The 19,013-nt window shown below is 52.0% G+C and overlaps 1 protein-coding gene across 1 annotated transcript; it reads left to right on the top strand.

The window, feature by feature from the left end:
* The first annotated feature begins 3,739 nt into the window (after positions 1-3,739).
* KRT8 (keratin 8) lies at positions 3,740-11,135 on the top strand. The gene is made up of 9 exons (XM_037514805.2): positions 3,740-4,186; positions 6,857-7,065; positions 7,723-7,783; positions 8,285-8,380; positions 8,949-9,113; positions 9,401-9,526; positions 10,062-10,282; positions 10,415-10,470; positions 10,767-11,135. Exons 1-9 carry the CDS (start codon positions 3,836-3,838, stop codon positions 10,946-10,948), a joined length of 1,467 nt encoding a protein of 488 aa, XP_037370702.1. The 5' UTR covers positions 3,740-3,835; the 3' UTR covers positions 10,949-11,135.
* Positions 11,136-19,013: the final 7,878 nt, after the last annotated feature.

The raw sequence follows: 19,013 nt of genomic DNA, 5'->3' as shown, positions 1-19,013 counted from the left end.
TCTTTGTGTAAAGCTCTATGGTGATCACACATGGATCAAAGCTCACAGAGTGGGAGGATATGGAAATTCTAGTTCAAACCCCTGCAGGGCCCAAAAATCCTCCACCAGTGAACTCAGTGGACAGTTGATCAGCAGGCTTTGATCTTAGGGCTTGCAGCCATAGGCGCTTGCTGCCTTCCAGCCCATGCCAGTTCAGTCTGGTTTTAATCAACAGAGCTGCCATTGTCATGAAGAAAAACAGTCACCATTTACAGAGCACTGACTCAACAATGTGTGCCTTGAGGCACACAGCACAAAAATCAACAATCAAATCAACTTTATTATTCATGATATGGCTTACTGATGGGTGTCCCCACCTCTGTGGCTGCCAACTTTAACTGATCTTGTTGCCCTGGTGTTAACCTCAGTTCTTTCTCTAAGTAAGATTTCAAATTGTCCATCTTTTAGAGTGAGGTCAGTGCTTTGGTGACATTGCACCTAGACACAGGCATCTTTTCACCTTCTGCATCTTAACAAAATCTTCCCTTCTATCCTCTGAACTCTGTGCTGGCTCAAAAAGTCTCTGCTTTATATATGAGACTAATTTTGCTTTTGTGGAATTTTTTGGATAATAGCTTTATTGAGCTATAATTCACATATCATACAATTCAACGATCTGAAGTATACAATGTAGTGGTTTTCAGTATTTTCACAGAACTGTGCAATCATCACCACAGTGGAATTTGAAATATTTTCATCCATTCCCCCAAAAAATCCCATGCTCTTTAGTGATCGCCTCCATTTCTTTCAACCCTGGGCACCCACAAATCTATTTTCTGTTTCTACAGATTTGCCTATTTTGGACATTTCATATACATGGAATTGTGCACATGTGACCCCTGTGCTCGTTTTCCTTCACTTAGCATAATGTTTGCAAGGTCCATCCTCATTCCATTGTAGTGCAAATAATGTATGACTGTACGTACCACATTTTGTTTATTCATCTGTCAATTGGACCTTTGGGTTGGCTCCGTTTTGACTTTGTAAAGACCATGAGGTCTCTGTGTTATCAGTCCTGGTCACTGAGAAACCCCGTTCAGACCATCTTTTCCGATGACAGGGTATGAGATACCGATAATGGCTGCCTGCCCACCCACCTCTGCCCCCAGCCTGGACACAGCCACTCAGGGCCTCCCTGGCTCATCTGCAGCATCGCCATGGGGTGGGAAGGGAACAACGTCTCCTCTTTCCCCCTTGTGTTCTCCAGGAAAGGCAGGTGGGGCGTGGTCACTGCAAACACTTTGCCTTTTGTTGAGCAGGTAACAGTGTGCAGACTGCAGGGGGCGGGAGCAGGACAACGCGGCGGGGGGTGGGGGGGGACAACCTTACAGAATTGCACCTACGGGCCACCCCGTCTCACCTCTTGGCCTTTGACCAAGGGCCTTTCCCTTCTGCCCCCATCTGGAATCCCAAGCAGGGGCCATTGGAAAGAATAGCTCTGGTCTCTTCTGCACTGAGGCTGGACTTGGGGCATCTGGGCTGAGTGGTGTGGGCAATAGGAAGCTGACAAGTGAGATGCATACACGTCTGGCCCTGGATTGTTGGGGGTTGCCCCAGCAAAGAGGGGCTGCCCCTGAATGAGAACTAGGCCAGCCAACCTTATAGCCCACTTTGTCCTTTCTGAAACAAAAGACACTCTTGAAATTGGGGAACCAGGTTGGGGCCTGGGGTGTGGAGGAGCTAGGATTTCAGAGAGGGCTCTGCGTGGCAATGTCGTGTTCCCACTTCTGGTATGGTCCCTCCCTCTGAGCCTGCCCAGGTATACCCTGCAGCAGCGTGGGGGAGGGCAGAGGTGGGAGCTCTTCATCCAGTCTCAGGGTTGCTATACCTGTCTGACCAGCCTCTCCCGTTGTCCTTCCGCCTTCCCAGTGCCCGGTTTGGCACCGGTCCATACCCCCTTCCTTTGGTCTCTGGGAGGAGGAGTCTCTCAGCGCTGTGAGAAGTGGGTGTTTCTTGGGGAGGGGGTGGCTTACCTTCAAATCGCTCTGGAAACTGAGCATTGTTTGAAGGGGCTGGGAGAGGGCCTAGTACAAACAGGTATTCGCTGGGTTTCCCTCTGCCTGGTCTAACAGGTCTGGAGGCCAGAGCCTGGGGGAGGGTGGAAAGGAGAGGAGAGGGAAGAGAGAAAGGGTTGTGGTCATCGTGTCCTCTGGGGTGGGGGGGGGTTCTCTGAATTAGTCTTTCAAATTGTGTCCCTGTGCACACATACGTGCACATATACTTGTGCGTGCGCGTGCATGTGTGTGTGTGTGTGTGTGTGTGGTGAAGGGAGCTTATCTGTGTCTCTGGATTCATGTCTGTCTTTTAAGGAAGGGGCTTCTAGATCTAAGTGTCTGTGCAGGGAGCCTGGGTGTCTCCGGAGGGGTAGGCTCTGTATCTGCCCTCCTGGTAGAGTGCGTCATAGTCACCACCTTTGCCTGGGAGGAGGGCTTTGGGCTGCCTGCTCTCCCCAAGGCATGCGCTGGTCTCTTTAGTTAGGAGCCCACCAGTCTGCACTCATGCCCTGCAGGATCTTGCAGAGAATCCAACCCAGCCGACCTTAATTGCGGCTGGAATCCCTGCCTCCAGGACCTGAGCCTCCTGCCTTCCACCCACAGCCTGCCTCACCTCGCCCCACCCAGGCCTGGGGTGCCTTGCTGAGCTCCCCGTTCTCCAGCCTTCTGCAGGTGCCTGCTGTGTCCCAACCTGCTATCCTGACTCATTCTCATAATGGGTTCAGAAAGACAGGTGCAGGCACCCATCTTCCATCTCCTTTGGCCAGTTGGGGGCCTGGGAAGAGAGGTGGGTCCAGGTGGCTACAGACTGACTCACCAGCTGTGCCCCCCACTCTACCCCACCCCACATGGGGAGGGGAGCTCTGAGAACAGCTCCCCCAATGAGCAATGAGAACCATGAAGAGTCCTGATGCAGTTCCCGGTCCCTGAGCCCCCACCCCCATTGTCTTTAGCCCTTGCTCTTCATTCTCTGTGGCCTCCAACAGGGCCAGTGTTCAGTCTGGGGGTGGGGGAGGGAGGGCAATCCTGTGTCCTGCAAGCAGAGGAGGCCACTAGGTGGTGTCCAGGAAAAGTGCCGCGTTAGATTTCGCTCTATTTTGCACCTGCAGACCCAAAGGGACGAGGGCCAGTGTGTGCAGCCGAGGGCATCTGTTTGTCCAGTCTACAAATATTTACCCAGCCCCTCGAGGCACCGCCCAGTTGGTGCTGAGGTACAGCAGTGACTGCAAAGAGACGAAGCAACATCGCTACTTCAGGCTCAGAGCCCCGTTGGGCAATAACATGGAGAGAAACACATGTGGTGGTAGCTTTGGGGGTGTCACTGCTCAGAGGAGACCCAAATACCAGGGATCATTTCTCCTGCTGTTTCCCAGTCCTTGAGTTTATTTCCCACAGAAGGGAAGGAGAAAAGACCCAGGAGTCGGGACTGAAGTGGCTGGGTGACCCCTGGCAACTCTCTTTGTTGGAGGCAGCTGTGCTGGGCTGGCTGGACTCTTTCCACTTTCACATTTGCTGAGGAGCTCTTGCCCCGTTCCTGGGGAGGTGGTAGAGCGGGCTCCGGGGTAGGAGCAGCTCTCTGCTGCCCCCATCAGAATGCCGCCTATAGGTGGCAGGTGTCGGGTTGGGCCCTGCCCCCTGGAGACCTAGCCACTCAGGTAAGAGTCCTATCATCCTCCTCTTGGGAGGGCTGGGTTCTCTATAAAGGCCCAACCCTGGGGGGCTGTACCCCATTAGAGGCAGCTCTTGGCTCCTTCTTGAATCTCTGTCTGCTCGGCCTATTCACTCCCACTTCAGCCTCCACCATGTCCCACAGGGTGATCAAGAAGACCTACGCGGTGTCCACCACTGGCGCCCCAGCCATTGGCTCCTCCCGGGGCTTCAGCAGCCACAGCAGCTACAGCAGCCACAGCAGCCGCGGCTTCGCCAACGGGCCTCTCATCAGCCCCATTTTAGGTCGGGGGAACATGCTGGGCGCCAACATGGGTCTGGTCGGCTACGGTGGTGTTGTAGGGGACATCACCTCTGTCAAGGTGAACCAGAACCTGCTGACCCCCGCTCCGCACGGGCTGGACCCCGAGATCCAGGCCGTTCGCATCCAGGAGAAGGAGCAGATCAAGACCCTCAACAACAAGTTTGCGTCCTTCATCAACAAGGTGAGGGCTTCCCGGGGCCTGGCTGTGTCGGGGCAGGCTGGACCCTCTCTTGCCAGCACATCTCCAGCCCCCAGGGGCCTGGACCCCACCCAGGCTGGCAACACTCCCCCTTCCAACCTGTGACTCACTCCTTCCCTGCACTTTGGTTTGGGCGGGCGCTGGGGTGGGGAGAGGGTCTGGGCTACTTCTCACTCTCTATCTGCGGGGCTCCCTCCCTCCCTTCCTCCTGCCCCAGCCTGAGCCTCTCTGCCCCGCGCGGGGTCTAGGGAGTCGCTACTGCTCAGCGGTGCACGGGGTAGGGAGGGGCTGGCGCGCCCCCTCCAGGTTCTCCCTTCTCCCCCAGCCCGGCCCCGAAGGCCTCAAGAGTGCCCTGCCTTTTTTTTTTTTTTTTTTTTAGATTTATTTTTATTTATGCAAGAGCTGGGGTACAGGCCAGAGGCGCGGGAGGGTGACAGGATTCACCAGAGACAGAGCGGGGAACAGAACAGACAGAGTGGGGAGCAGCGGGCGAGACCGGAGAGGTCTGCCGCGCCATGTGGGGTTCTCCCTGGCCGGCGGGGGATCGAACCTGCGCTGCGGAGGCTGCGGACAGCTGCGCCACCGGGGAGGCCCTTTTTAAATTTTTATTTATTTACTTTTTACATGAGGGGTTTGATCAGACTCTGGAGGGAAGCGGGTGTCTTGACTCAAACAGGCACATATTGGTCGCGGCCTGTGGCGTCGGGGCCGGAGTGTGGGCGCCGCGATGAGTCATGACTTGGCCCAGCCCGGGGAGCCGCGGGGTGCGCGGGGTGCGGAGCCCCGGGCGCTGGGGCTGGGGGTGTGTGTCGGGGTGGGGTCCTGCGGGGGGGTGGAGGGGCGTCAGGATTCAAAGTCTGCGGGCGTGGACGCCCCGCCCGGGGTGCGTGTCCCGCGGAGCCCCGGGTTTACAGCCTCAGATAACCCGGCCGTCCGCCCACGCCCCTCCTCGCGGCCCTTGGCCCCTCTCCGCGTTCCCTCCCCGGCTCCACCCAAGCGCCAGGCTTCACTCTCCGGGGAGGTGTCCCCGCCGGGTTTTACAGCCTCGGGGGCCGGCGGCCGGCGGCCGGGAGGCCGGGGCGAGGGTGGCCCCGCCCGCTGACCCGCTCGGGGAGGCCTCCTGCGGGAGGAGGGAGAGAAATCCTGGGGCAGATCGGCGCCCTGAGGATTTGGAATTCCCAGGAGATCGCACTCCCCAGTTTGGGGGGGACTCATGGTGCTCGCTGGCTTCTGAGCACCCTCCACGTGACGAGGTGGGCCTGGGGCCTCACCCCGCCGCTGCGCACAGGCTCTGAGGGTGAACTGCCGGTGCCAGGGCTCTGCCCTCCCCCGGAAGGGCTGCCTCGCCAAATCTGAGCCCTGCAGCTGTAAACTGGGCTCATAGAGAATTCCTCAATCAGAGGTTTTGCCTGTTTGGTTTTGCCTGCGGAGTCCAGCAGTGCTTGGCCCCGTTGAGCAGTTCATTAAAGCACAATGTCCTTATCACTTATTTGTTAAAATAATTTTTGGGCAGAAGGACCTGGGGAACAAAGGGATCTAGAGTGGACCCTTAAGACAATCATCCATCTTCCCCCAGTTTAAAAAAAGTTACAGCTGGGGCCTCCCTGGTGGTGCAAGGGGTTAATCTATCTGCAGCCTCTGCAGCTGGAAGGCCAGGAGCTACCCACATGGCGCAGCAGACCTCTCCTGACTCTCCTGCTCCCCTCAGCAGTGTATTTCAGTCAGTCTGCCTGTCCTGCTCCCCGCTCTGTCTCTGGTGAATCCTCCCCTTCACCCCAGTTCTTGTATGTGTAAATAAATAAATAAATAAATATTTAAAGAAAATAAAGTTACAACTTTGGGGTTAAAGGACATTTCCCTTCTTGGAACCAGTCTATCAGTCTTTCTGAAAATTCCCCTCTAACATGCCTTATTTCAACCGAAAATCTGGGCTTCTTGAGTTTAAGGGACCCAGTACCTCTGTGTTTCAGGAGGACAGGGTTGTGGATTCTGGGGTGAGATCAGGGGAGCGTGAGTGGCTTTGCAGACACTTCCCTGCTAAAAGTGACTTCCACACAGAGATGGGGCTCCTGAAAGGGCCTGTTCATGCTCCCCTAGAGCTTTACAGGGTTGAGGAGACCCAGACTCAGAGAGGGAGAGCAACTCCAGGTTATGCAGCGCAGGGCAGCAGCTGTGTTCGCTTGAATTCTAGGGCTTCTGGCCAGTGCGCTCCAGGCCATACAACTAGTTTCCCTCTGCACGGTGTGAGTCTCAAGCCTTTCCAATTCCCGACAGTATGACTTGACACGAACAATCTACATTTTCTTTTTCAGTCTTATTAAAGTGTTAATCAAAACTTGACTTATTAAAAATCATCAGTGTACAATCTAAATAAATAGGACCTATTTGTTTAGGAAACATATCTCTCCTATCTATCCCCTACTAACTGTGCACCCCCATGTAGCCCCAGCACTAGAGGGACATGGTTCCCTACCCCACTCACTGTGTCCTCTCTCTCGGGTGATAGGGGATGCTCCCAGAGCAGCTAACCAGGCCCCTGTTTCTGGAGACCCCACTTGTTGGGGAGTGGATTAGGGGAAGACAGGGCTTTCTTTCCTCAGACTCTGAGCTCTGACCCGAGTTGACCCTTGTGCTCCGTCTTCCTTCATGTAGGTGCAGACCCTGGAGCAGCAGAACAAGGTGCTGGAGACCAAATGGAATCTCCTGAAGCAGAAGAAGACATCCCGGAGCAACATGGACCAGATGTTTGAGAGCTACATCAACAACCTTCGGCGGCAGCTGGCCACACTGGACCAGGAGAAGGTCAAGCTGGAGGCGGAGTATGGCAACATGCAGGTGCTGGTGGAGGACTTCAAGGCTAAGTGAGTGGCCCCCCCCCCCCTACTCAGCCACTCATCCTGCCCTGCCCCACCTCTTGGCACCAAAAGCCCAAGACCCCAGGGCCATTTGCTTGTTGGGCAGAGCAGTTCTATGCAGTTAGTGAGACCATCTGCCCAGGTTTTCTCGGATGGCCTAAGTGTATGCCCACTGTCCTGGTGTGGTTGTTAATAGCACCCACCCCCTTTCAAGTTCAGAACTGTCCAGATTTGGACAACAGACTATATGTCAGTGTTTTTGCAGCAAACTTAAGATGGGCGAGACAGCCACCAGACCTCTGGTGCGTTCTTGCAGCCCTGGCGGCTGTTTATTCCTTATTCCTGATGTCCAGCGTACTCCTGCCTGTTCTGCCTGAGGTAGCACGTCATTCCTGGCTGCTCACCCTCCTGATATGCCTAATCCAATGTGTATTTGTAGATTTTGAGAGAGATGTCATGCTCCACGCATCCCTGCTGCCTGATGATGGCTTGGCGTAGAGTCGGGGAGACAGTGGCTGGTTGACCAGAAGAACCAGCCCAGTCATCTCATGTCCTGTAGCTCCATGAACTAACTTTTCTAGATGTTCTTGCCCACTACCCCAAATACTCAGGGTGGCTTTGCCTTTGCCATTATCCTCTGATTCTAAGACATTTCTTCACCAGGTATGAGGAGGAGATCAACAAGCGCACAGAGATGGAGAATTCTTTTGTCCTCCTCAAGAAGGTAAAGGGAGTACTGTACCCCCAGCAGACACTGGAGGCTGGATCTTAGAGTCTTGGACTAAGGATTTCTGGGTTATATCCCTAAGTGTTTCTAAGTAATTTGGGTGCCTCCTAGGTATAAAGCATAGAGAAATAGACAAGGACAGAGAGATAGCTAAATGCATTTGAAGAGAATGCTGGGACACTGATGCTGGGGATTGGTTAAGAAGTGAAGCAGCAGAATTGGAGTTCTGGTCCTGGAAGTCTTCCTGGAGGAGGAGAGGTAAAGGGAGTACCCTTTACGGAGAGGTAAAGGGAGGTGTGCAGGTGCTGCAGGTAGCTGGGTAAAGGTGTTTGGGTTGGGGATGAAGGTGGAGTGAGGTAGAAGCTGGATTGGAGGATCAGACCCCAGAGTGAGGTAGGGAAAGTGATTAGTTAGAAGGTTCTGGGACTCTGGTGGACTTCGGTGGGTTGGGGTTGAGTAGGGGTACTCAGCTCATCCTCTCCCATCCTCCACCCCTAGGATGTGGATGAAGCTTACATGAACAAGATTGAGCTGGAGTCCCGCCTGGAAGGGCTGACCGATGAGATCAACTTCTACAGGCAGCTGTATGAAGAAGTAAGTTCCTGGGGCTGGAGCAAGAAGATGACCCAGTGACTCCTCCCAGCCCCCAGCACCCAACTGATCAGAGTCCTCCGGTAGCTGAATGATCGCAGCTACCAATATTAACTCAGTGTGACTATTCTGTATGTTCTGGCCCTGCATGAGGGGTGTTTTCCATCCGTTTCACACATGATACATGCACCCAGAACTGAAATAACCTGTCCAGGACTGAGGACACAGGGCTGGCCCAGCTGTAACTCAGGCCCCCTTTGTCCCCAGAGCCTTTGTTTCTATTTTTGGGTCCCTTCGGAGCCCTCTGTGGACTTAGTGCTGGTAGCCGAGCGTGGAAGGGTCTGTCCCCCTGGCTCTGCTCCCAAAGCCAAGTTCCTTTTTATCTTTGCTTCATTTCATTTTTACTTCCCTCCTTGTTCTAGGTCTTTGACCTGTGTTCCTTCTTTGGGAACTTTGCTTTCTCCCCAATCTTAACCGCCCCCCCGCTTTCTATTGTTTGCCCCCATCTTGGCCCCTAAGGAAGGCTCTTTTGTAAAAGGGGGCTCCTCACCACTTCCCTGTCCCCACACAGGAGATCCGTGAGATGCAATCCCAGATCTCGGACACGTCCGTGGTGCTGTCCATGGACAACAACCGCTCCCTGAACCTGGATGGCATCATCGCCGATGTCCAGGCCCAGTATGAGGCCATCGCCCAGAGGAGCAAGGCCGAGGCCGAGGCTACGTACGAGAGAAAGGTGAAGAGCAGGGTCACTAGACTGTCCCCTCCCCTTTCTCGCCAGTTCTGTGCCCTAGTCCATTGTGGCAAGCAGTGTTCCAAACTCTCCTCCGCCCGCTGTGAACTGGTCCTCCCAGGGGGCTTGGGGAGACTGGATGTCCCGTGCCCAGGGGTCTGGAAGGCCTTCAGCGGTGTGTGTGGGGTGGGTTCTAGTGGCCTGGCTCAGTGAGCACCCTCCTTTGGATGGAGGGCACTGGCATTTCAGGGGGTCTTTTCTCAAGCCTTGCTCCTCATTTTGCACGGCAGTACCAGGAGCTGCAGATTCTGGCCGGGAAGCACGGGGATGACCTCCGTGTCACGAAGACAGAGATAACTGAAATGAACCGGAGCATCAGCAGAATCCAGAATGAGATTGAGGCCTACAAAGCCCAGGTATGGGCTGCACCGGGATGGGAGAGGCTCCTGGGGCACTTTTGGGTGAGAGGGGGTAATGCAGGAAGGAATGAAGGGTCGGAGGGTCAGAGAAGAAATCTAGACCGGAGTTGGGGAGTTGGAGGGGCAGCTACTGTCCAGCTTCTCAGACTCCTGGGAGTTGAGGGGTGCTGAGGAGGCCTCTGGAGCCATGAAACAGGTCCAAGGGGCAAGTAGGCTGGGGTTCAGGATGGGTCTCCCCAGCCTGCGTTATTTTGTCATATGTTAGGGTCAGTTTGGGCTGTACCCTTCAAGGACATCTAGAAAGCAAAGATCTAGACCCATTAGTGTCCCAGGTGAGAAGCTTGTGTGGGCACCTCCCTGGAAGGTGCTCATGTTCCCCACCCTGCTCTGAATCTCACTGGGACCGTTTTCTTTGAGCTGGTGGAGTTGGTTCGTCAGGGCCAGGGAGGGGGTCTAGAAAGGGAGGGTGGGTGTGGGGGAGAAGGCAACCAGACTCTGCTCTGTCCACTTATCTGTTTCCCTCCCCCGACAGAGAGCTTCTCTGGAGACCGCCATCACTGACGCCGAGCAACGCGGGGAGATGGCCATCAAGGACGCCAATATCAAGCTGGCGCAGCTGGAGGAGGCCCTGCAGAAGGCCAAGCAGGACATGGCGCAGCAGCTGCGCGAGTACCAGGAGCTCATGAGCGTGAAGCTGGCCCTGGACATAGAGATCGCCACCTACCGCAAGCTGCTGGAGGGCGAGGAGAACCGGTGGGTGTGGGGGTCTCCCATTGGCCCTGCTGCCCCATTCCTGTAACCTGGGTGGGGGGCGACTTGAGTCCTATTATCTTGGGACCAGGGCCAGGAGTGGGTCCTGATGTTGCATGTGTCCTCTGGGTGCAGGCTGGAGTCTTCGATGCAGAACCTGAGTATCCATACCAAGACCAGCGGCTACTCAGGTGAGTGTCCTGGCCTGGAGCGCTGGGCAGGGCGCAGGAGGGCAGAAGGGCAGGATCTTTGCTACATAGCTCCTATTCATTTCCCTCCTATGTAGCTGAGGAAATTGTGCCCGATTAAGTGTCTGGTCCACATTGCTGATAATGAAGTTTTGTCCCATCCTGCTCCTGGTTTTCTTTGACAATCCTGGAGTAGTGACCAGAGCACTTCCCTGCCGGGAGTGGCCGGGAGTACGGGCCCTGGGGCCTGATGTGTGCATGGATTCTGTTGCTCAAGTGGCTGCTTCTGTCTTGACCAGGTGGGATGAACGTGGCCTATGGGGGCCTCGTGAGCCCTGGCTTCGGCTATAACGCCATCCAGCACGGCTTTGGCTCTGGGGGGGCCGTCACAATCGGCTCCTCCAAGGCTGTGGTTGTGAAGACGACCGAGACCCGAGATGGAAGGCTGGTGTCCGAGTCATCTGATATTCTGTCCAAGTGAACAGCCACTGCCAGCCCGCCCAGCCTCACCCCAGTGCCGTCTAAGATGTGTGAAGGGAGCATTGGGAACAGGAGATGTGTTGGCTCACCCTTGGGAAGTCTGGGGTACCCCCCTCATGCCCATGCTCCCCACTAAAAATTGTTGGCCAAGTTTTTTTGCCAAAATAAAATTTCAGCTCGCTCTGTCTGCCAACCTTGCTGTGTGCAGCCTTTGTTCCAGGGGCGGGAGAATGGTGGTCTGGAGGCTTCTTCCTGGAATCAGAACAAGGGGGGCCTGGAAGTAGGGGCACTAGGGGGAAAAGTCTGGCCTCTTCCAGGCCGTTCCCAGAGAGTGTTTGCTGAAAGCTGATGGATGCTGGTTAATGAGCCCTCAGATATCCTGTTCCATTTTATCTGGGCAATAAACTCCAAGAGGTAAGCAGAGCAGATTTTAGACGGTTTTATCAGGAGGCAGTTCCCATTGGCCTCACAGGAAGTTGGCATCAAGACTACTTGCAGGTAAGGGTAGCCGGGCCTGGGCAGACCAAGTAATTGACTTAACTAGAAAGTGCCCCATCTGGGATTTGAACCCAGGAATATCCAGTTCTCAGGCCTGCATTCCTTCTCAGCCAGGCGCGTAGTGTTTCCTTGTGCCGGGGGCGTCTTTACCAGCTTCATTCCTTTGCAACCAGGGACTGAGGCGTCCTGGCTTTCCCATCACTTCAGAGGCCCAGGGTTCATTCTCAGGAATTAGGGTGTGCCACACACCAACTTCGAGAAGCCAAGGTAGCATGGGCTTTGGTTCTGATAAGTGCTCTCTCCCCTGCTCCACTCAGTCTCACCCACCCTCATCGCTTCTCATCACTTCTTTCTCCCCTCTTGCATGCAGTTTGGTGTGTGTGAAGGGTGTGTGTTGTGTTTGCGCATGGAGGGTGTCTGTGTGTATATGGCGTGTGCAGGCTCTGTGAAGTGTGAAAGGGATCTGCCCGTGTTTGGGGAAACGCTGTCTCCAGGGTTTAGGGCAGGAGCGGTCAGTGCCGTCAGCCCCCTGCCACCACCGCGGAGTCCCGGCTGACACGCTGGCCGATTAACACTGATTGAGTGTAGACAAAGCCTTACTTGTCGTGACTGACGTGGGGCTTTTGCAGACTCTCTGAAACACCGAGGGAGAATAAAACATGCAGAGGGGACAACAGTGGGGACAGCCCGGGACAGGAGGGTCAGGCTCATGGCTTGCTGGGGCCTCCCGGGGCTCCTTGGCCCCTGGTCCTTGGGCCCCAGGCCCTGGCACCCATCCCAGGTCACCTCTCACTGCCTCCCTCGCCGCCCACAGCAACGGAGCTGCTCCTAGACTGCCTGGGCAGCCACCCCCCGCCTTGTCCCCCACACCCCACGTCCCCCTGTTCACAATGAAGGACTTCACTTTTCTAGCACAAAGTTAAAAATGCCATTTCTCAGCGGCTCTCTTTGGCGATGGCTCGTAGTCAGAAATTCATTTTTATTATAAGCTGCAGCATTTGTATATATAACTGAGACAAAAATTTTATAGAACAAATACCAACCTTCTGCCTTCTGGTGACATGTGGCAGGTTCCCAGGAGTGGGGGGGGGGAGGGGAGGGGGTGCTAGAGCCTGAAGTAGGTGCAGCGCCTGGTGGGGCCTCCCGTTCATTGAGGCTCCAAGTCAGTATTTTCAGTTGAGCCCCACCAGCTGCTCCCTGAAGGCGCCATGCTCTTATCAGATCCTGCCCCAGCTTGTGTGTGTGTGTGTGTGTGTGTGTGTGTGTGTGTGTGTGTGTGTAGCCTGGGACTACACAGGTCAGGTGGTTTCAAGTTTCCATGCCCTGGGTGTTTGTTCAGGGAAAGGCAGCAACCTCCAGGTCTCCGGGTCCAGGGAGAATTGCCTCCCTATCTGCCTTTTCTTTTGTGTTTAAGGACAGTCAGATTTAGAAAACGCACACCTTTCATGATTCAGTGTTTAGACAAACAGAACAGCTGGACGGCCACTGCTCATTTAGATGAGGAAACAGAAGGATGGGAATTAAGTTTTCTGAAATGCCCGTGTTTGCTGGCACATCATCTGCCTCATGACATTCCAACCTCTGAGATGCTGGGAGGCAGGCAGAGCCCCCCCATAAGACCCCCCATAAGTGACGCATGCCTGAGGGGACCGCATCAGCGGCAGCTGACCCTGGGCCAGGTCTCTGACAAGACTGCATCGTACACACGTGTGAGAGGGAGCGCAAGGAATTTTAACCTTGTTTTTGTTTTTGAGTAGGTAGTAAATATCCTGCATATGATTCTAAATTGCAAAAGGGCGTCGTCCCTCTTCACATGTTCCCTGCCCCACCCACACGCAGCCACCTGGGCCCTGCGGCGGAGCTGAGCAGCCAGGTGAAGACATACAACAGGGAAGGTGGGTGGGTTCCGGGGTTCTTGCTTTTCCAGCTCTCACTTGTACCCAAGGACTTGGGGGATTTTGAAGGAGACTCGTGGAGATGTAGAGATACTTGGAAGAGTCATGTGAGTGAGAGGCATGTGGGGAGGCTGACAAGGGCAGCAGTTATCTTGCTGATATCTCCTTCTGTCCCAGCTCTTTGGGGTCTGCTTCATGAACCCCACATGTTCCCCATCAGAAGGTGCTTTAGACTTGTGACAAGCTTCCAGACCTCGGTGCCCCGCCTCTGGCCAACTCTGGCTAGGCATTAGCCCATGAGGGGATGGGTAAATTTTCAGAGTTTTATTAGGAATATCCTTTCTTCTCGTCTCTCTGTACACACTAATTCTTTCAAAGATCGGTCACGCTAAGAGTCTGCTTCCTTTGTCTTTACACGGTGGATGGCAGGACCCCATTTTAGCGTGCACCTCTTATGTTTGGGGACTGTTGTGTATAACCTGTCACTCAACTTCTTTCCCACAGGAAACCACGTTAACTGTTTTTTGTAATTCATTCCAAGCAGAGTTTACATGCCAACATGTATTGTTTAAAGATGTGCTGTCAGGGTGGCCTCCCTGGTGGCGCAGGGGGTTAAGAGCAACCTATGAAGCTGTCCACAGCCTCTGCAGCATGAGTTCGATCCCCAGCCGGCCAGGGAACTACCCACAAGGCGCAGCAGACCTCTCCTGTCTCGCCTGCTGCTCCCCTCAGCAGTGCACTTCGGTCAATCTGCCTGTTCTATTTCCCACTCTGTCTCTGGTGAATCCTTTCACCTCCCCATATCTCTGGCCTGTACCCCAGCTCTTGTATGCATAAATAAATGATTCTTTAAAAAAAAAGATGTGGTGTCAGGGGTGGACTGCACACATGACAGCGGCCCCAAAGCCAGGGGTGCAGCAAGCCCTGCCCTCCAGGTCTGTGTAATGACACCCTGGCATCTGCACAATGATGGAATGGCCTAAGGACCCATTGCTCAGAATGCATCCCCATCATTAAGGAAGTTTGTACATGCGTGTGTGACACATACGCAAATGCTAGGCAGTGGGGTATGATGCTGTAGATCGTGTTATGTATCTGGCTTTGACCTTCACTCAACATCTGTTCCTTCCATAGCATGTATGTTAGTTGCTGCCTCACCATTTTTCGCAGCTGCAAAATGAGTCCACTCCACCAATGGCCACCACTGATTTATGTATGTGTGTATGTATTTATTTATGTTTTAATGTATCGTTAAAGTTTTATTTTTTTAAAGATTTATTTCATTTATTTATTTATGCATACAAGAGCTGGGGTACAGGCCAGAGGTGTGGGAAGTGAGAGGATTCACCAGAGACAGAGTGGGGAGCAGAACAGGTGAATCTACTGAAATACACTGCTGAGGGGAGCAGGGAGGGGACAGGAGAGGTCTGCTGTGCCATGTGGGTATCTCCCTGGCCGAGGATCAAACTTTTGTGCTGCAGTGGCTGCAGATAGCTTCATAGTGCTGAGATTTCACCCCTTGAACCACAAGGGAGACCCCCTACAGTTGTTTTCAAATTAAAATGAAAATGAAACATTTTAAGTATAATACCTTGTTTTACATTGATGTTAATTTTTGGATAATATGTGATTTCTCCCCTCAGGTGTGGTCACTGTAGTTTTCCCACCACCAAAGCACCCATAGTCCCTCATCATATTCCCTGTGCTCTCCACCCCCTTCACCCCTACTTTTTTCTCCTCCCTACCTGTTCCCTCTCGCACTCCCCTCCTGGATGGCGCCTATCTCTGGTTAGCTTTCAAGGCTGGTCTGTGTCTGACCCTGTGTTTGGTTTTTCTATACCATTCCATCCCAACCTCGAAAGGAAGGAAGAAGGCTGGGAGAAAGGCAATTTTCCTTGGAGGTTCCCTGCCTTTCCCTGAGCAAACACCCCGGGTGTGGAGACTTGAGACTATTCATGTGACCCTTGGCGGCACCCCACCCCTGCCCCACCAGCTGGGTGCAGGATCTGATAGAATAATAACTTCAGGGAGGAGCGGGTGGGGCTCAGTTGAACATATTGACTATACCATCCTATGTTTATCTTTTCCCTTCTGACTTATTTTGCTTAGTATCAACCCTTTCAGCTCCATTCATGTTGCCCTAAATGGTGTGAGTTTATCTTTTTTGATGACTGTGTAGTATTCCATTGTGTATATATGCTGCATCTTCTTGATCCATTCATCTGTTTTGGAGCCCTTAGGTTGTTTCTATATCTTGGCTATTGTAAATGGTGCTGTAATAAACAGAGGGTTACAGGTTTCCTTTTGAATTAGTGTTTTGTGTTCTTTGGTTAGATTCTTTGGAGTGGAATAGCTGGGTTGTGTGGCAGATCCATTTCTAGTGTTTTGAGGAAACTCCACAGGTCGTTCTCTAGTGGCTGACTAGTTTACATCCAAACCAGCTGTGTAAGAGGTTCCTTTTTCTCCACATCCTCACCAGCACCTGTTATTTCTGGCTTTTTAAATGTGGGCCATTCTCGCTGGTGTAAGGTGGTGTCTCATTGTGTTTTTTTTTTTTATTTTTTAAAAAAAGATTTATTTATTTATCCATACAAGAGCTGGGGTACAGGACAGAGATCCAGGGGGTGAGAGGATTCACCAGAGACAGAGTGGGAAACAGAACAGGCAGACTGACTGAAATACACTGCTGAGGGGAGCAGTGGGTGAGACAGGAGAGGTCTGCTGCGCCATGTAGGGTGCTCTTTGGCTGGCCGGGGATCAAACTTGTGCTGCAGAGGCTGCGGATTGCTTCATAGTGTGGTGCTTAACCCCTTGCACCACCAGGGAAGCCCCTCATTGTGGTTTTGACTTGCATTTCCCTGATAAAAAGTGATGATGAAATTTTTTTCATTTGCCTGTTGAACATGTACATTCCTTCTTTGAAGAAGTAGGTATCTATTTACTCTTCTGCCCATTTTTTGATTAGGTCTCTGATTTGTTTTTGTTGAGTTGTGTGAGCTCTGTAGATCTTCGATATCAGCCCCTTCTCGGATGTATGGTCTGCAACTATTTTCTCTCATTTAGTAGGGTGTCTTTTTATTTTGGTTACTATCTCTTCTGCTGTGCAGAGGCTTTTTAGTTTGATATAGTCCTCGCTGTTCAAACTCTCCTTTGTTTTCCCTGCTTCTTAGAGACAAGTTCTCAAAGGTGTTTCTGAAGTTTATGTCATGGGGTGTTTTACCTGTGTTTTCTTCTATGTATTTTTTGGTTTCGGGTCTTAACATCCAAGTTTTTATCCATTTTGAGTTGACTTTTGTTCATGATGTAAGATAGTAGTCTAGTTTCATTCTTTCGTATGTGGCAATCCACTTTTCCAAGCCTCATTTGTTGAAGAGACTTGTCTGGCTCCAGTGTATATTCTTTGCTCCTTTGTCATAGATTAATTGACCATGTATGTGCGGTTTTATTTCTGGACTTTCTATTACATTGGTATGTGTGTCTGTTTTTGTTCCAGTACCATGATTTTTTACTATTGTGACTTTGTAGTAGAGTTTGAAGTCTGGAAGTGTAGTACCTCTATTATGCTACCTTTTAGTTAGGAGAGGTTTGGGATTCCATATGAATTTCAGTAATATTTGCTCCATTGTTTTGAAGAACACTACTGAGGTTTTTTTTTTTTTTTTTTTTTTTGGGAATTGCGTTGAATCCGTAAATTGCTTTGGGTAGGATGGCCATTTTGATAATATTGACTCTTCCAATCCATGAGCAGGGAGTATCTTCCTATTTCCTTGTGTCTTCTATTTCTTTTAAAAATGTTTTATAATTTTCCTTGTATAGGTCCTTCACTTCCTTTGTTAGGTTTACTGTCAGGTATTTAATTTTTTGGGTACAATTGTAAATGGGATGATTCTCTCAATTTCTTCCTCTTCAGAACAATTGTTTTCATATAGGAAGGTAACTGACTTTCGTGTATTGCTTTTGTGTCCAGGACACTTTTGTATCCTGCTACTTTACTGAACTGGTTTATTATTTAAATTTATTTTTCCATGGATCTTTAAGGGTATATCATCTGCAAATAATGATATTCCCTTGGATCAGAGTGTCCTTTAAAAATACAAATCAGGTTCAGTGAGAGTGCTTGACTCTCCCTTAATGTTGACCCTTGGATAAAGCCTTGGGTCCTGGCTGGGCCCACAGGCTGGGCCTGCTCTGGCCTCACTCTCCTCTCTCTCTGACTCACTGGAGCTGGCTTCCCAGTGCTTGGCTTACCTCACGGTTTCCGAGGAGCAGCACCAGTGCACACGCTGTTCTCTCTGTTTGGAACACGCTGCCTTTTCTGTGCATACTTGGAAGCTTTCTGGTCATTCTTCAGAGTGTGGCCTTAATGTGGCTTTCCCAGGAAAACCTTCTAGATGCCACAGGCTAGGTGGGGTTTTCTGTAAGTATCCTGTAGTCATTCCCTTAGCTGCAGTGGGATTTTATGAAAGTCAGCCTATAAGTCCCCTAGACTGTCCTACATCTGGTCCTTGGGGACAAGGACACATCTACCTGGTTCTCTACTGATTCTTCAGAACCTAGCAGAGGCTTAGGTTTGAACACAGAATCCCTACATGGTGCAGCAGACCTCTCCTGTCTCGCCCGCTGCTCCCCTCAGCAGTGTGTTTCAGTCAGTCTGCTTGTTCTGCTCCCCACTGTGCCTCTGGTGAACATTCTCACCTCCTGCACCTCTGGTTTACACTCCAGTTCTTGTGTGCATAAATAAATAAATCTAAAAAAAAAAAAAAAAGAAAAGAAAAGAAAAATATCTGTCTGAATTGAGCCACTTTTATTTTGGGTTTTTCGGTTACTTGCAACCAAAGCTGATTCTAATGTAGTGACCACATCAGCGTGTCTCAGGGCTGTAGCTGCCGGATGAGCTGGAGGAACGAGCAGTGACTGACGCTGGTAAACAATCTGGCTTCCAAGCGCTGTCCTGTGTCTGCACTTGACCTGCTCTGAGGTGTCAGGGAAACCCCTCCCCTCTCTAGGCCCCAGCTGCCTCTTCTTGAACAAAGTGGGGCTGGACAGTGTTGTTGCTGATATGTCTTCTAGCTGTGCCATGTTATATTTTGGACATTTTGGTGAGTCATGGAGGCCTGGAATGCAGATATGAGAAATTTGTTCTGGGTCTCAGAAGCACTGGGTATCACTACAGATTGTTGTTGTTGTTGTTTTTTTTTAAAGATTTATTTATTTATGCATACAAGAACTGGGGTACAGGCCAGAGGTTGGGGGAGATGAGAGGAATCACCAGAGGCAGAGCAGGGAACAGAATAGGCAGACTGACTGACTGAAACACACTGCTGTGGGGAGCAGCGGGCGAGACAGGAGAGGTCTGCTGCATCATATGGGTCACCTCCCTGGCTGGGGATTGAACTCTGCTGCAGTGGCTGCGCGTAGCTTCATAGTGCTTCGTCTTAACCACTTGCACCACCAGGGAGGCCCCTGGAGATTGTTTGGGTTGAGGTTAAGGAAGTGACTGATCGAAGCGGTGCTCAGGGAAGAGGAAGCTGGCATCTCCCGATGGGGACAGGTGACTTAGAGTTAGTCATATGGGAAGGGCGCTGGGTAAAGGTCAGAATTCCTGGGTGGACATGCAGGTGCTGCCCCTGGTAGGCCTGTGATCTTGGGCATTGCCTTTCCTCTTTGAACTTC

This window comes from Talpa occidentalis, unplaced genomic scaffold (genome assembly GCF_014898055.3).
Source record: "Talpa occidentalis isolate TD23 unplaced genomic scaffold, MPIMG_talOcc4v2.1 talOcc4.16, whole genome shotgun sequence".
Classification (NCBI taxonomy): domain Eukaryota; kingdom Metazoa; phylum Chordata; class Mammalia; order Eulipotyphla; family Talpidae; genus Talpa; species Talpa occidentalis.
Note: the sequence above shows the minus strand (reverse complement) of the source record. Positions and strands in the feature narration are given on the sequence as shown.

What these genes read in the sequence shown, in the direction of transcription:
- KRT8 (XM_037514805.2), top strand. Translation starts at nt 3,836, where the DNA reads ATGTCCCACAGGGTGATCAAGAAGACCTACGCGGTGTCCACCACTGGC. An exon ending in ACAGGCAGCTGTATGAAGAA is followed by an intron (nt 8,381 to 8,948) that starts GTAAGTTCCTGG and finishes GTCCCCACACAG; the next exon opens with GAGATCCGTGAGATGCAATC. An exon ending in TTGAGGCCTACAAAGCCCAG is followed by an intron (nt 9,527 to 10,061) that starts GTATGGGCTGCA and finishes CTCCCCCGACAG; the next exon opens with AGAGCTTCTCTGGAGACCGC.